Consider the following 16,918-nt stretch of genomic DNA (forward strand, 5'->3'; position numbering starts at 1 on the left):
GTCAAGATTTGAGGAACCCTGTTACAACCATAGACAGTAAAGGTTACAACAGAGCAAATCACTTTAAAAATTCCTCCCCGCACACGAGTCTGTTATGATCATCCAATCAGAGCGCGCGGTGCCGGGAAACGCCTTCGGCTTGCCACAGGATTTCAGACGTCGCCATCAGCCATTTTGAGTGTGGCATAATCAAACAAACTTAATTAATCGATATTAGCCATTTTTAATTCATAATAATAAATGGTGTATATATTTATGTAGTATAAAATTATTAGTGACGTCTAAAAAACAAACAAAAAAAACAAAGCAGAGTCAAAGGCGTTATGAAACATACCTCACAACAGATGGAGGATTCGAGCTTCCAATATGTGCACGTGACACGTTCAACAGCTCTGCTCTGAATGTAAATAGTGTTACAGTAGACAGGGAAATCATCTGATCGAAGGAGTTGAAGGTAACGAGAGTATATTTATATATCCGGTACGACTGCATGGCGAATAGAACAACTGTTTACAACTACGCGTTTTAAAATATACATCTGAAAAACAAATTGTAAAGATTTTGAAATCTGTGAATGTGTTTGATATGATGTGACACGTTGCGTAATACCAGTTGTGTAACCATGCGTGGACCAAACAGTAATTAAACAGAAAATTACTGAAAAAAAATGCACAACCATCAAACAGGAAGCAATTAACGTTACCACAGGAAATCTTCAAAATTAAAGTGACTGTGAAATAAAGGGATTAATAAGTCATAATGCTTTTTTTTTTTTTTCAGGTTTGAATACACCATGGCATTGAGAACAGCTTTTTCACGCCTGCTGGTGACCTCACAGAGATGTTGTCTGATTTCTGTGTCAAGGGCCCAGGGCTCTTCAGCCCCTGCAGCTCACGGTAAGAGCACTGATTCACAATAACATAACCATTACTTTGAATGATCATATCAGTCCTGAGGACATCAAAAATAGACAAAACTAAAAAACAGGACGGTTTTTATGGCACATTATTTCACTTTACAAACTGCATCAAGCTTTAGAAGGAATGTGTTTTCATGTAAAGGCTTGGTAACTAAATCTCAAATTGTCTTGTCTGTTGGAGACAGAGAAGCAAGCGAAAAAAACAGCGAAAACACGTAAATATCTTTCTTTACTGTTTTCCAATTGTAATGTTTGATTTTGACATCATGTACTGTACTTGAGCTAAAACGAACGCTTTTTGATTTGTAGCTAAGGTGCAGTTTAACTGGCATGATGCGTTGGATCTGGAAGGACAGCTCACAGAGGACGAGATCATGATCAGAGACAGTTTCCGCACATACTGCCAGGAGAAGCTCATGCCCCGTATCCTCATGGCCAACAGGAATGAACGTGAGTGGAGCAGCTTGTCACATCTGATGTATTAGAACGGGGGGCAACAACCTTCTTGCATGATTAAAGTGATAGTGTAGAACACAAAGAAAGATATTTTGAAGAATGTGTATAAAATAGTTGATGGTAGCCATTGACTTCCATAGTATTTTGCATTCTTCTAACTAACCTAAATGATGGCAGAATGTTTATTTTTGGGTGAACTATCCCTTTAATTCTTACCTTAGGTTGATGGTCTCTGTATTATAATGTCTTGATGAGGAAAGCCCTGAAATTTGAATCTGTGGCTCTGAACTTGCAGATTTCCATCGAGAGATTTTAAACGAGATGGGAGAGCTTGGTGTCCTTGGGCCCACGATTCAAGGTAAACTCAGACTTCAAAATGGGTGTTAATGAGACTGTACAAGAATCATCCTCATTAAACATCATATCTCTTAGGTGACTCTGATGACTCTGTTGTCCATGACACTGAATGTGTAATGTATTGTGTTGAAGGATATGGCTGTGCGGGGACTAGTTACGTGGCATACGGTCTGATCGCCAGGGAGGTGGAGAGAGTGGACAGTGGCTACCGTTCAGTTATGAGTGTCCAGTCCTCACTAGTCATGCATCCTATCAACGCATATGGAACAGAAGCACAGAAACAGAAATACCTGCCAAAACTGGGTCAGTCAACTGCATGCCAGTGCATTAAAATGCTGTAAAAAATATTTGCATAGCTCAAAATCCCCATGGAAAATCAGTCGTTTTAAGATTAATATTAGTAATTTTTGTTTTTTTGAAAATAGTAATTAAATTTGAAATTGAGCACATCCCAATTATTCAGTAATTACAAATTATGTCTTCACATTTATCAAGTGCCCCATGTTATGTATGTGTCATTTTTCCCAGCTCGTGGAGAGATTCTGGGCTGTTTTGGACTTACAGAACCAAACCATGGCAGTGACCCTGGTGGCATGGAGACCAAAGCCAAATACAACCCCTCCAGCAGGACATATACCATCAGTGGGGCAAAAACATGGTTAGTGACCCTGAATAGTTTAGTTTAGTTAAGAGTCTGGCCTTGGACTCGCTCAATAATTCATATATAATGTCAGAAATTCATTAAAAATAGCTTTTCTACAGGAACAAATGCATGTCTTAGATTTCATTTGTGTTTTCAAGTCAGCTAAGTTCTGTTTTAATATCATTAACATATTTTAGTTTTTATTAATATGTTGAAATAATGTTTAATTTTATGTGAAGGTCAGCTCATTGGATTGTTCTTAAGTCCATATTTAGATTTTGTAACTTTACCCTCTACGTGGTGTTTGTCTCTTGCTGGTTTAGGAGGACACTGAAATCTGCTGACCATCTGTTTACTTTAGTATACAACGTGAATCTGGCTTGACGTCAGAGATGTTTCTGTCTGAGCAGATTTTCCATTAATTTACAGTTACGTTTAATCATTTAGCAGATGCTTTTATCTAAAACCACGGTAGTACAACCGAAAAACATGAACTATACTGAAAAAAATGAAAAATTGACTATGCAATTAAATTTAAATATATTTTTATATCGAACTAATCAAAAAACTATTCAGTGATTCTATAATTAAATAAAATTCCCCATAGAAAAAATAAATAAATAAATAATAATGTAAATGTAAGTATTTTTACTTAACACTTTTCACTTGCAGAGCACATACTCACTTTACTGACTTCAGAAATGATTGTTGGATTTATTGTATTGTATTGTTTATTTATTAATTTTTTTTAGTGCATAACAAAATATGATGATGATTTTTAATTGTTTATATTTTAAGCTTGTTTGAATGTTTTTGTCTTTGGGAAAGGGAATATATTTGATGAAGTTAAAATCAATGTTTGATCAAACCAAAAACGTGTATATAATATATATATTTTTTTACTAATAAAAAATTAGAATATTTTTTCAATCTTGGTCCAATGTATCATTATTTTGGCTAAATTGAAAGCACAAATAAAAACAAAAATCACAACTATAATAACCCTGCGTTGTACACATAAATCTTGAACACACAGCACAGATGAGTTATGATCAGTGCTTCTACAAACACTTCTTATCTGTGAGCAGGATCACCAACTCCCCGTACGCTGATATCTGTGTGGTGTGGGCCAAATGTGAGGATGGCAGAGTGAGAGGGTTCATCCTGGAGAGAGGAATGAATGGCCTGAGCACCCCTAAGATAGAGGGCAAGTTCTCCCTCAGGGCCTCGGCCACCGGGATGATCCTGATGGACGAGGTGGAAGTGCCAGAGGAAAACCTGCTGCCCCATGTGTCTGGCCTTGCTGTGAGGATGTTTGTCACTGTCATTAATGCATCACTAGTACTCCTGATCACACTTCAGAACAACTGCCTGAATCTCAGATAACTGATACAATCACTGAAATGAAGTGGAAAAATGTACCATGCCCACTAAAGTGATTCTTTACTCTGTTGATATTTGATTAAACGTGTTGATTTCTGTAGGGTCCCTTTGGCTGCCTGAATAACGCCCGTTATGGCATCGCGTGGGGCTCTCTGGGTGCTGCAGAATTTTGTTTCCACGCTGCCCGTCAGTACACTCTGGACAGGTGAGCGGGTTTAACATTTAACATGCATATATTAGTACTAGTTGTTTTTTGTGAGCAGAAAAGTGTATATTTGAGTAATTTTAACTAGTTACCAGTTGATGATGTTCATTGGATTTAATTTGAAGAGTTCTAAAGTGGGACAAATTAATAGAAAATGTTCCATGTATGCATGATAATTAATCTTCCTAATAAAAAATATTGACATGCATGTCATAATATGGCCAGGCGATGTAATCCTTTCCAACTTTCAATGATAGTCAGGGTATCACTGAGATACTGTTATAGTTTTTATGCTGGTTTTCAATGTTTTTTTTGTTTTGTTTTCATTTTCGTTTTGTATTTTTTTTTTTTTTGTTGTGTGGTTTTGTGAATTTTGTTATTTTTCATAAATTTTTTATTTCAGTACATCGAGCTAAACTATATGAAAATGAGAAATGCTGTCTTGGCATATTAGTAATAGTGTGTATGTATATATATATGTGTGTGTGTGTGTGTGTGTGTGTGTGTGTGTGCGTGTGCGTGTGTCATAATTAAATGAAAACATTTACATATGTCAATCTTTGAAAATAAAATGATTGTTAAAAAAAATAGTTTACTTCAAAATAAGTACCAAAAATAATGATAATAATAAATAGAAAGTGACTAATTAGTGCTTTTTAATAAATTAACACAAAAGTTATATTTACTGTTATGTATACTGTACATTATACTGTTATTACTGAGTATGTGTAACATGTTCCTGAATTAATTTTACTTTTAATTTCACCTACATATATGTAAATGATTGTACTATATAGAATCCAGTTCGGAGTCCCTTTGGCCAGAAACCAGCTGATCCAGAAGAAGATGGCAGACATGCTGACAGAGATTACACTCGGCCTGCAGTCCTGTTTACAGCTGGGCAGACTCATCGACCAGAAGAAGTGAGTCATTACCAAAGAGTCTCGGTTTTCGTTATTAGTTCAGTGTGTTTGAGAAAAACATTTGGAGGAGCCCAGAGCTCACAGCAGTGTTAGTATTACAATCCGTGAGCCTTGTCAGATTAGACCCTAGCTGTCTCATTGTCATTGAAATTTGTTAATGTATTTCTGCAAAAGATACAATCCAGAGATGATCTCCATGCTGAAACGAAACTCATGTGGGAAAGCCCTGGACATCGCCCGGCAGGCCAGAGACATGCTGGGAGGAAACGGCATAGCAGACGAGTACCACGTCATACGCCATGTCTTGAACCTAGAGGCCGTCAACACATATGAAGGTACAAGGAGGAAAACATTTTTTTCATTTTATTTGAAAGCTTCACCTTTGGCCAGCAGAGGTCGGTGTAGGCTTTATATAAGTTTTGCACAATCAAGGATGTAGTTTTTGTAGTTTTTTCTTGTTGTGCGCTAATGCAATGATAATAATTCCTGTTTAAACACTGATTTAGAGAATTTTAGGTTAATTTGAACCCTACGAATTTTATTAAAAGAATTGTCTTGCTTTTCACAGGCACGCATGACATCCATGCTTTGATCTTGGGCAGAGCCATCACTGGACTCCAGTCTTTTACTGTTGGAAAATAAACCCATGTTCTCACTCAACAAGGTTGGAATGGGATATATTTACTGGACATCCATCCATAAGTGCCTCTGTGTGGCCTCGAATCTTTCTGTGGATCTTAAATCTGTGTGGACAAATCTTCTACAGGATCTTCTCTCTATAGGTTACTGGATTGACATTAATTAAAATGTCACGTTACGAAGACCGTTGCATTATGAAACCATGAATGATCTTGTAAGGTTAATTATTCAAAGTCATTGATCCATATTCTTCACTGGTACAATGATCATAAGAACTTAATAATGAAAGAGAATTCATAGTGGTTTCAAAATACTGTTGAAAACAGGGTTTTCGTCAAGGATGCCAAACATCCTGCTGCACTTTAGACTCGCTGTCTTGATCGTTGTCAGTGACTCTTGTAAATCGTGTCATTTATTGAATCCTGAAAATAAATGAAATGTCTGTGCATTCATTCAGAATAAAATCTAATTTGTTTATTGTTATTTATTTGCATTGTGAGTATGTGTTACCTAACAGTTAAACATTAATCGTTTTTATAATGGTGTCCATTTTAATAACAGGTTGGGAAACGCTACCTGATACAATATTTAATAACCAATAATTCTACATCAGACTATATAGTATCTGTCAGAATATTAGGGGAAAAAATAAGTATTTCTACTATTTTAACTTTTAAAAGCTAAATTTCCTCAAAAAACTTTTTTTGTAACTTATAATTCTACATTAGCCTATACAGTATTTCACAGGGTTATTATACTTAAATAAAATTGAAACTAAATCCATAAGAAACCCTTTGCCTCTTGAAATATTTTAACTGAAAAAAAAAAAAAAAAAAAATTCAGGTAGTTGCCAAGGCAACATATCTACTTTTTCAGTTTAAGTTGTACTAAAATAAATAAAACTGAATAAGAAATTATAAAAACTACATAGAAATACAAAATAATAATAATAATAAAAACAAAAACATTGTTAGTATTTTATAAATACTACTAGTTTTTACCAGATCATTACAAAAATATTTACCAGAACATAAGAAAAGAACAAAATTGTTAATAGTTAGAAATGTATAACAGTTCCTGGTTGACCTTGAATGATCCGTGTGCGCGCCTTGATGAGATTAAGCGATGACGCGTCACCGTCCGAGAAAAGATCACGAGCGGCCGTTGTGTGAGATCTTCAAACCTCATCACTTACAGCACAGTTTACCTCTCCATCTGAACTGAAACATGGCTGCGTTTAAAATCTCGTCCTTGAATGAGCTCAGTAATTTGTTTTACGGAATTAAACTTTGACATTAGGCCTACGAACAAATATATAGGCCTATATATTTTTTTTCCAAATGACATTATTCACAGAGTCTACTTGACTCGACAAATAGCCGCTGGTACTTGGGATAACCACCTGGAGGACAAGCAAAACACATTTTGGAAGTAAAATACAGGAGTTTTTTTTGTGTGAAATTCCAGGCAGTGGACAAGAATGAACCCCGTGAATATAACCAGTGTGAACGTGTCCGTGTCTGGGAGCCAGCACGCGTTTCAGTACGCCGTCTATGAGTCTCCGCTGTATAAGGAGTACAGACCTCCAGCCAGAGATCTCATCCAGCTGCCCAGAGTCTTGCTCTACCTGATGATGGCCGCCGTGGTGGTGCTCGCCGTCGCTTATGCCATTGTGGGACATTTAATTAAAGACCTGGCGCATGACATCTTGGGTAAATATACTGTAGTTACACTGTGAAAGGTATATAAATAATTAATAAATATGAATAAATCATAAAAAAGTAGCTGTTCAGTAGTAATAGTTATATATTAGGCCCAAAAAATGTATTTACTTACTTTCCCCAAAAGATTAGCCTATATAAATTATACGATGTGGTTCAAAATTCAGCTAAATGGGCCACAAAAGCATCAAATTAGTGAAGAATGAGAAAATGATTTGCTTCATATTTTTGCAGATAGCATTTGTCTTTATAGTATAATGCAATGAATAATGAAAAAAGAACTTATTTTAAGTGTGTTTTTTGAGAAGAGACAGTATTTAGTATAGTAAAATACATTAATGAAGCTTATTGTATTATTGTATTACTGCATTACTAAAATATATATAGAGAGAGAGAGTGAGAGAGATGATATGCCATGGGTTAAACTTCATATGACACTGAGATTAATAAAATTAAATAAAAAAACAGAAACAACAAATTCTTGACACTTATGAGAGTCACAGTAATGAGAATTTGAGGAAATTGTTTTTGATTATTATGAAAATATCGCACTGAAAAAAAAAACACTTTATGGCACCTTAATATGCCTCAATTTTTGTAATGAATTTTTTCTGTTAAAAATGTTCTTTCACTCTAATTGCGGTCATCCTTATATTTTCTGTGTGTGTTCAGATTGGGCTTTAGGTCCAGATGAGGAGATCTTAAAGGCCAACAGTGAGGCAGGTGATGATGGTTCCACACACATGCCACCAGGTCTCACACACTCCCACCCCAACGCCTTCCACCTTTGGGATCAGGACGACGTGGTCATCCCCCTCTCTCCAGAGCACAGCCCCCAGAACAGCCCTCTTCTGGCTGCTCTACCTTTTATTCCTCACTTCTTCCCCTCTCCTGGTTCTCACGGTGTGCTCAACAGCCCCGCACTGACCCAAATACAGCTGGAGGATAACAAGAGCCCCAACAAGACACCACAAGAGGCCTACGTCTTTCCTTCACCTAAAATTACAGGACATAGTTCCACTTTCTCACACGTGTCATTCCACAAGAGGAGAGATGCGACTGATAAAGTTTGAACCACCGAACAATGGCTCACACGACACTGTAGTCCACGACTTCTTAAAGGAATAGTTTCCCCCAAAATGAAAATAGACTCACCCTCAGGACATCCAGGATGTTAATAAGTTTGTTTCTGCATCAGAACAGATTTGGAGAAATGTATCATTTGATCGCTTGCTCACCAATGGATCGTCTGCAATGAATGGGTGCCGTCAGAATGAGAGTTCAAACAGCTGATCAAAACACTGGCAGCCATGTCACACTGGAGCCCAAGACCGGTTACTCACTGAAGCTAAGCAGGGCTGAGCCTGGTCAGTACCTGGATGGGAGACCTTCTTGGAAAACTGGGTTGCTGCTGGAAGAGGTGCTAGTGAGGCCAGCAGGAGGTGCTCACCCTGTGGTCTGTGTGGGTCCTAGCGCCCCAGTGTAGTGATGGGGAAACAATACTGTCAACAAGCACCGTCCTTCGGATGAGACGTTAAACCGAGGTCCTTACTCTCTGTGGTCATTAAAAATCCCAGGATGTCTTTCGAAAAGAGTAGAGGTGTGACCTTGGCATCCTGGCTAAATTCGCCCATTGGCCTTTGAACATCATGACCTCCTAACAGTCCCCATATCTGCTGATTGGCTTCATCACTCTGTCTCCTCTCCATCAGTAAGCTGGTGAGTGGTGGGCATTCTGGTGCAATATGGCTGCCGTTGCATCATCCAGGTGGATGCTGCACACTGGTGGTGGATGAGGAGATACCCCCTGACAATGTAAGCGCTTTGAGTGTCTAGAAAAGCGCTATATAAAATGTAAGGAATTATATTTATTATTATTAACATCAAAATAATCCACACCACTCTAGTCCATCAATTAACATCCAGTCAAGTGAAAAGTTGCATGTTTTTAACTTCAAAACAGCTAAAATATGAGTCCTCTATCCATAATATAGCTTTTTCCAGGGATCTGAAGTATACACAGATGAAGCATTTATACTGTCAAAAACAGTCCAAACCAGTTCTAAACAAATATGTCAGTGGATTTTGATGTGAGAGGACAACAGGGGATGCACTATTTCACTGGAGGGAACATTATTATAGATTATGATCAATAATCTAATTCTTTGATCAATGCCCAACGAAGATGTTGTCGGTATTTACCACAGTACCCTAAACTTTTCTATTTGACTGCAAAAGCTGGGCCTCAACCTGTGGAGAATGCGAGGATGAGTGGCTGTCCTCAAAACAAGTGCTGCTGACCCTAAATGACCTCAATAAGTGGAGAGTCACGTAAGTCCAAGCCGCATTACATGGATGTGTTTGCCCGGTAATATAGGAGCAAAGCAAGAGACTGTACGATCACGTCTGTAGGATTGTGCCAATTCAGGAGCAGCCTTCCTCCTGAAGCCAAAAAACATCCTCAGAGCAGATTCAGTTCAACGCAGGATAACCAGCATACAATTTTTTTTTTTTTTTTTTTTTGCAGTTTATGGATTTGCATGGAAGTAAAACTAAACCTGTGGCTATTTTTTTTAGGCTGCAGCCTCAACAACCATGGTTAAACTGGATTGGATTTAGAATCCAAAGTGTTATTGTCAAAGTTTATTAACCAGTGGCTGTTTTCTAAAATTATTATTTAATTCTCCAATGTATACACTGTGCTTCTCCAAACGGAACACTTGCAAACATAACATAAGTAAAAATGGAGAAGATATTTTAATATATTAATATTTAAAAAATATATATTTTAATAAAATAATGAAACATACGGCTTCATGACCAGTAAAATATTTTATTTTATTAATCTTATTTTTAAAAATAAAGGTTCTTTATTGGCATCTATGCTTCTATTTTAAACTTTCACAATTCAAGGTGTGGCAAAAGGTTCATCTTGGACCGTGTGTGTGTGTGTGTGTGTGTGTGTGTTGCTTCTATTTCCGTTGTGTTTAAGGTTTGCTGAATGCTATGTTTTGCACCATTAGTGGATCAGCTTATCTGACTAGCTGATCAAGAGCAAGAGTTAAAGAGTTTAGTAAGGATGTTATTATCAGATTAGACTCCTCTCCTCTGTGAGTTCAACCTGAGTGGAAACCAGTGACAGATATGGCAAATCTCACACTCTCATAATTTATTTCCTCTTGTAGTTTTCAAGTTATTTTACACATATTTATGACATTATTCTGAATAAACATGCTGTACTTGTTAATATTTGGACTTAAATGAAATCTGAGTGCTGGTGACCTCATCTGTACACCTGTTATTAATAATAAACCACATTCATGAAGCTTGCAATCATATTGATTGTGCTCTAATATTTTAAATATTTTATTTCCCCATTGTTAATCAGTCATAAACTTTAGGAAACGTTTTCTTTTTAGTCAAAGAAGAGAGGAATTTAATGTAACATAAGTGGGGTTTGGTGATTACAATTAAGCAATATAATGATTTGAGCACTGTAAATAGAACAAATAAACCTATTAGATACCGGTAGTACAGTAGTTCACGCTTTAATGCCACAGGCAAGAAATCACGCTGCAGGTGGGTTGAGAAGGCTTAGCATTAGACTAATACTAGAGATCTACATAAAACTGCAAACTGACCTGGTTGTCCTCCACAGTTCAAATCCTTCTACAAGATAGTAATGGCAGTTTGGTATAACGAAGAACAAAAAGATGAAAACAAATGTAGGCCAATATAGACATTATGAATGTTTTAAAAATCACATGGGGGGATCTGACATCAAACATTTGGAAAGAAATTTAGTTTTACAATATAATGTAAAAGATGTTTTTTATTCTGGTCTGGATAGATTGTAGGATTGGTCACGTACCTTATATGCACCAAAACTGTGTCTTCCTTTCATACCTCTCGCGAGGCTTAACATAATTATAAAAGCAAAACTAAAAGGCCCGCACAGAGTAAGGAACTCTGTGGATTCACTAACTGTTAAATCAGGGATTAGGAAATCATTTAGATTAGACCAGATTGAACTGAGGACCGAGACACAGCATGTGCAGAAAGGATTAAGGCCTGCATCCTGAACGCCAATGATATCATGTGATGGCCGGGATTCATCAGATTAAATCATGATGCTTGCATTCACACCATTACTGTAATGTATACATATACATTTTAACAGCTGTTAGGGCTAAATATTAGTTTTAGAGGTTTCGGATTTCAAACATCTGTGCACATAAATATTACAGGTATGTGGGGGAATAAAAAGCATATATATATATATATATAAACATCCTGTTGAAGTATGGCCATAATAAAACAAATAAGTCTCTTGGTTTATTTTAAATTAGTCTGGCCCCAAGGTGGAAGTAGAAAATTACATTTGTTAATATTTAACGAAGGGAAAAGGATTTGTCACAGACTACCATTAAAGTGGTCAACAAATGTCCAGCTCTGGGTTCATGCTAAAAGAACATTGGGTCAACAATGGTTTGAGTGGTTCCACAAGTCAGTCAGGACTGGAAATTGACTGACTGTGTGGGAGAAACAAGAATCTGGTATTGTAATCAAGCTTTTTGGGCAATAAAGAGCCTTTAACACACACACACACACACACACACACACACACACACACACACACACACACCAGTATTAGTTGCCCAATGTTTAAAGTACTTTGTTCCCTTCCACATACCAATTTCTTGTAACCCTAGTATCAGAAGGTAAAGTAATACATTAAAAAAAAAGAAGAAAAAAATAACAGCCATAACTAGCCATGGTTTTAACAGATTATAACAGAATTGGCTGACAAGAGAGGTGTTACTTCTGGTATGAAACCATCTTGGCTTTTAAACTGTATCCTAGTTCTAACAATAGTTTTGTGGCTCTTCAAGGTGTTGTGAGATTACTGCGGAGCCTTCATTAAAGCAGTACATGAACTAATCATCTCTCAATGGTTACAGCAGGAGTCACAGAAGTTGGTCCTGGAAGGCCGAGGACTTGCAGAGCTTACGCCAACCCAAATTAAAACACCTGAACTAGCAAATCAAGGTCTTGCTAGGTAATCTTGAAACTTCCAGGCAGGTGTGTTGAGGCAAGTTGGAGCTAAACTCTGCAGGACATCAGCCCTTAAGGAGAAAATCTGGGGACCCCGAGTTACAGCATGAACAGACATTAGAAGGCAAGTCGTTTCAGTGTAAAGAAAGCAAGAAACAATTTTTGTCCACTAACATTAAATGTACTCCTTTTGGTTTGTTGGACAAATGGCAGATTCATTGTTCAGACTAGTCAAACTCCCTGCAAAGGGTCATTTGTTGCAACAAGCATCGAGGCAAAGTTTAAAAGTAGTAATTTAATAATCATTTTTAAAACACTTACAGATTCTCAAAACATAACTTACCATTTAAAACTCTACTCTAATCCAAAAGTCACATTAAAACTAGATAAGAAATTCAAACATTGTCATCTTCTCTGAAGAGACCACGCTTTTTAAGAACAGCCCTATAAAGAGAGGTTCCTCTAGCCTGGATAAAAGTAACAGTCATCTCATTCTTGTTAACCTCCACATGGGCAAAGCCTCCCAAGGTGCCGGCATCACCACTGAAGAACTGGAGGTAGTCTTTAGGAACCTTGTTGCGGTGCCGCATGTCAGGATCCATAAAGTTACCAGCTCCACTGACCACATAACCAATACCAGACTCCTTGATGTACTGAAAACAGCAAAGAGAGAAGTCAAATACAAGATGACCAAACTGAACCTTATTGAAAGGCTTGAAGACCTACTTGTAGATTGTGATCATGGCCACACAGATAAGCAGTAGCCTTGTACTTCTTAAGCAGTGGTCTCAAGTTCTTCAGCAGACAGTCAGTTGGCCCATGCGCGGATATGGACCATACCGGATAATGGCCAGCCACCAGTAGATAATCAGCCTTAGACTTTGCCAAGCGTTCCTGAAGCCACAGCAGCTGTCTGTTGGCCTGAACACCACTTCGGGGTGCCTTGGGCTGCTGGTCAAGGAAGTCATCAGAGTTTCCGCACAGCAACACAGTGTCCAGCATTATGATGGTCAGAGTGCTGTCCGTTTGAGGAATGCGGAAGTTCAGCTCATAATAATAGTAGGGGAAGTTCCTTAAAAGATGGAAATAAAGTGTTAAAAAGCGTATCCTTTTTGCAAAAGAACAGGGCACAGCTGCACTGACGAATCAAGTTGCAAATGAGCTTAACCAGGAAACCAGACCCAATTAGACATGGAGGCCTAGACACATTGGCTAACGTACCATCTCTTTGACTTCTGGCTGTACTCAATTTGTGCAAGGACGTTTCCTACATGGTCGTGATTGCCAGCAATGACGTACCACGGAATATTAAGAGAGTCCTGATTGTAGACATCTTCAAATGTGACCTACAAAGAGAATGAAAAGAGCATGGCCTACATTAGGTGAAGGACTACCGTATTTTCCGGACTAGAATTCACACTTTTTAGAGGGAGCTCTATGCTGCTCAGTAGCCTCTCACTGAAAACAGAGTGCCCGCTCTCGGCTGTAGACTAATGTTTTCTCTTGGTTATAAATAAATGCGACTTATAGTCCAGTGTGACTTGTATACGTTTTTTTCCTCATGAAGTATTTTTGGACTGATGCGACTTATAGTCCGAAAAATACGGTGGATAAGGGGAGTCCAAATCGGTTCCTGAAATGCCAGTGTCCAACAGAATTCAGCTCAGACTCTAAAGACACCTGAACCAGAGTAGTCAAAGGTTTTACAAGACAATCCCGGCGGTCAATTTGGAAGGGCTCATCCTAAGCCCTGGTCCCTTCAAAGGGTTTACCCTTCAGAGTGAGTGTCAAAGGGTGTGGGAGACCAAACAAGGGTTTCTTGAAGTGCTCTTCTGCATCATAATAATCAAGTGACCCCACAGAGGCACGGTCATAATGCAAGGACTCAAGGGTCAAATTGTCCATCAAGTTTACCCTTCAAAATCCTTCGTTCTGAAGGGTCCTTTGAAGTGGCTAGGTTTGAACACTTCAGTTTGGAACAACCCTTTAATATGGCAGCCATGATAGTTTTCACACCGAAGAGCCCTTTTGGAGCACATCAACTTCCAGGAAAGTGTTGGAACTGGTTGTAACTAAAATCTGTAGGATACTGGCCATCCAGGACTAGGACTGGACCCCTAGAGATACACGTTCCAGCAGAGGAACCCTGCCCTAGACGAACCACCCACACATTTTACATTTAATATTTCTGCAAAAGACAGAAGCTACGTTTCCATCACAGGAAAGGGGATCTAAAAGTTCCAGGTTTAAAAAAAAAAAAAAAAAAAAAAACCCTCAGAAAGTCCCTGCTAGCGAGGTAGTACTTTTTCAGAGGCCCAGAACTTTTGGTGGTGGGACTTGGGCGCTAAACATGTTGATTGGTCGAGTTCACGCAACATTGATTAACCACCATTTATTCGATGAAATATTACCATTATGGTCCCATGAAATGTAGTTTTAAAAGGGATTTCAGGCGAGAATGTTATGGTTTAAAACTCAAATCTGGGGTTTATTTATAAACACAGCGCCAACTTGGGTTTTGTCAATTTCTGAGACAGACAGCTCCACGCGATCAGCGGGAGCTCAGTGAACATGTATCCGCCAAGAGCGGTCTCACATTGGTTAGTCCTTCTGATATATTCTGCTGGCTCTGAGGTCTCTTTAGTGGTTAAACAATATTATTCTTTCTGGGTAAACCTAACAGGTAATCGTTTGTCTGAATTAAATTTATCCATGTTAATGAAAATAGAGACAAATCGATATAACGCTTCGTTCCCTGAACCAATTACATTTCTGCGGCTATTATTTTTATAAAAATGAAAGGAGGCAGTGGTATTTTATACCCCATTTCGTTTTATTGTAAATATACAGGGAGGAAAGTTGCAGCAGCCAAGGCGAGCTGAATGATGTTATCAAGTATGCCGCCATTTTGCAATTACCGGATTTGCGTCATCAAGGACGAATCGAACTACAAGTCTGAACTACAAATGATGCAAGTCTGAAGTTTGTGTTACATTACTTTTTGTTGAGAAACGCACGCACACTAAACAGACTATTTGCCTAATCTTTACATTACTTAGTTTTTCACCGTTATCAACGCAGTCATAACGGGGGGTGGTTAATAGTTCCTGGAGAAGAAACACACAAACAAGTAAATAAAAAAGTAAAGTTCCTGAGAGGATTCTGGCTCTCCTCAACAAAGATGCAGCTAGAACCCTGCACTTATGAGATTCAAGGGACCAAACCTGGAATCTAGGGTCATTGACATCAGTGACGCCCTTATAGTAGAAGTTGTCACCAACTGCTAAAATGAAGTCTGCGCCCATCTGAGAAGCAGTTTTGGCCATCATACGGGCAGTGGCCTTCTCTATAGGGGTAATATAGGGAGGGTATGGCAGCCCACCCCAGTCCCCCAAAACCAGGAATCCGATAGAGGACTTGTTACCTGATGAAAGAAAGCAAAGAACAGAGATACAAGCATTCCTGAGATAAATGAAGATCCATAAATACTGATAAGATTTTCCAACATCTTACATGTGTCAATGCTAACTCACTTCCTTTAGCTTCCAGATCAATGAATGAGGATTGGTAGCAGAGGACCCCAGGAAGAGCAGTTAAAAACACCAGCATTAGTGCTGACGCCATCTACACAAAAAGAGACAGAAACCACATTAACAACCCACTTCTCTTACAAGCACAAAACTGAAAAAAAAGAACTGAAACTACATTGAAGCATCAAATTCAAGATCACGAAACTGGAAAAACACCTACACCAGCAGCTCTGCTCTACAAGGATCCTCTCTCTACACCTCATACCCATCTACAGCATTGGCTCTATCTTTAAATCATTATGATCATCACTAAGCCATGCCTTGATTTCAGTAACAGCTGATTTCTTTTACCTAATTAATCAGCTTAACCAATAGAATGGTAGAAACACTGCAGCTGAATTCTGAAAAGTGTGCTAGCATAGTACTCTTACTATTTTTGCCGTATCTGTAGTATGCTAGTATGCATACACCGACATGCGGTACACATACATATACATACACACGATTTCCCAATGATAGTGATAGTTTTAAAATGGCATTTCAATGGTATAATTCGACAGAAAATGAGGAAGTGTAACAAAAATCCCCTGATCAAAATATCTGAAACTGTGGTTATTAAACTGTGACATTATAATTATCTAAAAAACAGATAAAAAGACTCACAATAATTGTGTGGCTTAGTCCTTTAAAGTATCCTTGTGTGTGTGATCGCTTGATCCCTCCTCTGGATACTGTTTCCTCTCATTCACTATATATTAGGTCCCATACATGGATGGGTGTGCATGTGACCAAAGCATGCAGTCGAAGCATGTTCAAAGACCACAGATGCATGTGACTAAGTGCATTTGTTTCAACACTCCTGGTAAGACTACCGTCCCACCTTTTTACTTCTCTTCTGTTTTTCTGTTCTGCCTTGGTTTAGATGTCTGTAAAACAACTACAGACTCTAAATGCTGTTAAATCATATCAAATGATAGACATATGAACATTGCAGTCATAAGAAAATCAGGTTTGTGACTTTTAGTTCATGTCAGTGTTGAGGCTTGAGAAAACCGAGAGCATCAGTGTGGTCTGGCACAGACATTCA

General features: G+C 38.2%; 3 protein-coding genes across 6 annotated transcripts; 2 read left to right on the top strand and 1 right to left on the bottom strand.

Moving 5' to 3' along the window:
* Positions 1 to 311: 311 nt before the first annotated feature.
* Positions 312 to 5,985, top strand: LOC113091921 (glutaryl-CoA dehydrogenase, mitochondrial-like). Of its 2 annotated transcripts, none has more exons than XM_026257606.1 (12): positions 312 to 454; positions 781 to 896; positions 1,105 to 1,134; positions 1,229 to 1,369; positions 1,671 to 1,733; positions 1,865 to 2,035; positions 2,261 to 2,390; positions 3,464 to 3,680; positions 3,860 to 3,963; positions 4,761 to 4,886; positions 5,061 to 5,221; positions 5,455 to 5,985. In XM_026257606.1, the coding sequence occupies exons 2-12, from the start codon at positions 794 to 796 to the stop codon at positions 5,526 to 5,528; spliced, it is 1,320 nt and encodes a 439-aa protein (XP_026113391.1). In that variant the 5' UTR covers positions 312 to 454; positions 781 to 793; the 3' UTR covers positions 5,529 to 5,985. The 2 variants fall into 2 exon arrangements, with proteins under 2 accessions (XP_026113391.1, XP_026113397.1); XM_026257612.1 differs by having other exon boundaries at positions 437 to 480.
* A 529-nt stretch (positions 5,986 to 6,514) lies between these two features.
* Positions 6,515 to 8,671, top strand: LOC113088207 (uncharacterized). Its single transcript, XM_026255705.1, has 2 exons — positions 6,515 to 7,237; positions 7,919 to 8,671. Exons 1-2 carry the CDS (start codon positions 7,006 to 7,008, stop codon positions 8,317 to 8,319), a joined length of 633 nt encoding a protein of 210 aa, XP_026111490.1. The 5' UTR covers positions 6,515 to 7,005; the 3' UTR covers positions 8,320 to 8,671.
* Positions 8,672 to 12,581: 3,910 nt separating this feature from the next.
* Positions 12,582 to 16,642, bottom strand: acp5a (acid phosphatase 5a, tartrate resistant). Of its 3 annotated transcripts, none has more exons than XM_026257638.1 (6): positions 16,495 to 16,642; positions 15,835 to 15,925; positions 15,526 to 15,725; positions 13,523 to 13,647; positions 13,028 to 13,373; positions 12,582 to 12,954 (listed from the first exon to the last, which is right to left on the bottom strand). In XM_026257638.1, the coding sequence occupies exons 2-6, from the start codon at positions 15,923 to 15,925 to the stop codon at positions 12,697 to 12,699; spliced, it is 1,020 nt and encodes a 339-aa protein (XP_026113423.1). In that variant the 5' UTR covers positions 16,495 to 16,642; the 3' UTR covers positions 12,582 to 12,696. The 3 variants fall into 3 exon arrangements, with proteins under 3 accessions (XP_026113423.1, XP_026113429.1, XP_026113434.1); XM_026257644.1 differs by lacking the exon at positions 16,495 to 16,642 and adding an exon at positions 16,052 to 16,148; XM_026257649.1 differs by lacking the exon at positions 16,495 to 16,642 and having other exon boundaries at positions 15,815 to 15,925.
* Positions 16,643 to 16,918: the final 276 nt, after the last annotated feature.

This window comes from Carassius auratus, chromosome 6 (assembly GCF_003368295.1).
Source record: "Carassius auratus strain Wakin chromosome 6, ASM336829v1, whole genome shotgun sequence".
Classification (NCBI taxonomy): Eukaryota; Metazoa; Chordata; class Actinopteri; order Cypriniformes; family Cyprinidae; genus Carassius; species Carassius auratus.